This window comes from Lepus europaeus, chromosome 10 (genome assembly GCF_033115175.1).
Source record: "Lepus europaeus isolate LE1 chromosome 10, mLepTim1.pri, whole genome shotgun sequence".
Classification (NCBI taxonomy): Eukaryota; Metazoa; Chordata; class Mammalia; order Lagomorpha; family Leporidae; genus Lepus; species Lepus europaeus.
The window spans coordinates 5,939,925-5,941,393 of record NC_084836.1 but is presented as its reverse complement, the minus strand read 5'-3'; the positions used below and the strand labels follow the sequence as shown (position 1 = coordinate 5,941,393).

At 64.7% G+C, this 1,469-nt stretch overlaps 1 protein-coding gene across 1 annotated transcript; it reads left to right on the top strand.

The window, feature by feature from the left end:
* On the top strand, positions 1-207 carry SMIM45 (small integral membrane protein 45). The gene has a single exon (XM_062202277.1). It carries the CDS (start codon positions 1-3, stop codon positions 205-207), a length of 207 nt encoding a protein of 68 aa, XP_062058261.1.
* The last annotated feature ends 1,262 nt before the right edge of the window (positions 208-1,469 follow it).

Genomic DNA, 1,469 nt, shown 5'->3' with positions numbered 1-1,469 from the left:
ATGCCGCACTTCCTGGACTGGTTCGTACCTGTCTACCTGGTCATCTCCGTCCTCATCCTGGTGGGCTTCGGCGCCTGCATCTACTACTTCGAGCCCGGCCTGCAGGAGGCGCACAAGTGGCGCATGCAGCGCCCCCTGGTGGACCGTGACCTCCGCAAGACGCTGATGGTGCGCGACAACCTGGCCTTCGGCGGCCCGGAGGTCTGAGCCCGCGGGCAGGAGCGGCGGGCACCCGCCCAGGCGCGCCCAGCACAGATGCTCCGGGAAGACCCTGGCAGCCCAGGAGGTGCACCTGGCGCCTAAATGCATTGCAGCAGCTGGCGCAGCGCCTTGGCTCCCTCCCCCTGTCAAGCCGGCTCACTCTGCACCCCTCTTCCCCAGCTCTGGGCACACCCCGCACTGGTCCCCTGTGCCTTTGTGCTGCTCAGCCCTCTGCCTCTCCACCTGGAGTCAGGAGTGGCTACCCCTGCCCGTCCTGGGCCTCCGGATCCCCAGCCACACTGAGCTCCCCACTCCCGGCAGTGGCTGGGACAGGCAGGGTTGACCCAAGGAGAAGGTCTTGTTTGGAGGAAGGGCAGCTGGGTCCAGCCTCGCCCCAACCCTTGTAACTCAGGCTTGGAAGTGGGGAAGGTTTGGGGTGGGGGCCTGTAGAGGGTAAGAGCCCAGGGAAGGGAGGGGGAGGGGAGGATGAGGGTCTGGGGCAGGCCCCCGGAGGGTGGGGAGGTGCAGGTACGTGTGTGAGAGATTCTGGGGGCCTCAGCAGGATAGGAGCTGATGGGGGCGGGATGAGCACTCTGAGGCTTGTCCCCAGTGAGTCCCTCTCACCTCCCTCTGCCGGGCTTTCCCTGCCCTTCCCCTTCCTCAGGGCTCGGGCAGGAGCCCCTGCACTCTCTCCCTGTCCTGTGCTGCACTTGGAGGGCCGAGCCCGGCTCCCCCAGACCCTCCAGGCCACCCCGGAGCCCCTCCTGCACGCTGCCTCCCTCGCCCCATCCTGAATGCAGGCTGGCAGCCTGCCTCACTACCGCTCCTCCCCTGGGCTTCCACCCTCACTGATTCACGACCATAAAGCCTCCACGCTGTCTTTGCAGAGCCGTCTCCTTGTTTGAAAGCAGGGCTCTTGTCTGTCAATCCACCGGGTCTGGTGGCTCCACAGTCCGCGTGGCAGCCACGGGGACGCTGAATTTCGGAGAAGGCATAGCACGGCGCTTCTCAAGCACGGTGTCACTGGGACTTCGGACCAGATCACTCTCGGTTGTGGGGCGCTGTCCTGTGCCCTGTGGGGTGCTTGCCATCCCTGGGGTGGGGGCTGCCAGCTTGATGCCCGCTGCCCTGGCCCCCACCCTGTCACACACATAGTCAGCTGGAATCCCTGGGAGTAGAGGACCAGTGAGTGTTCAGACTCAACCACTGAGATGCAAAATGGCAGCATCATAAGCCAAGCAGGGTTTGGGTTTTATTCCTTTCCTATG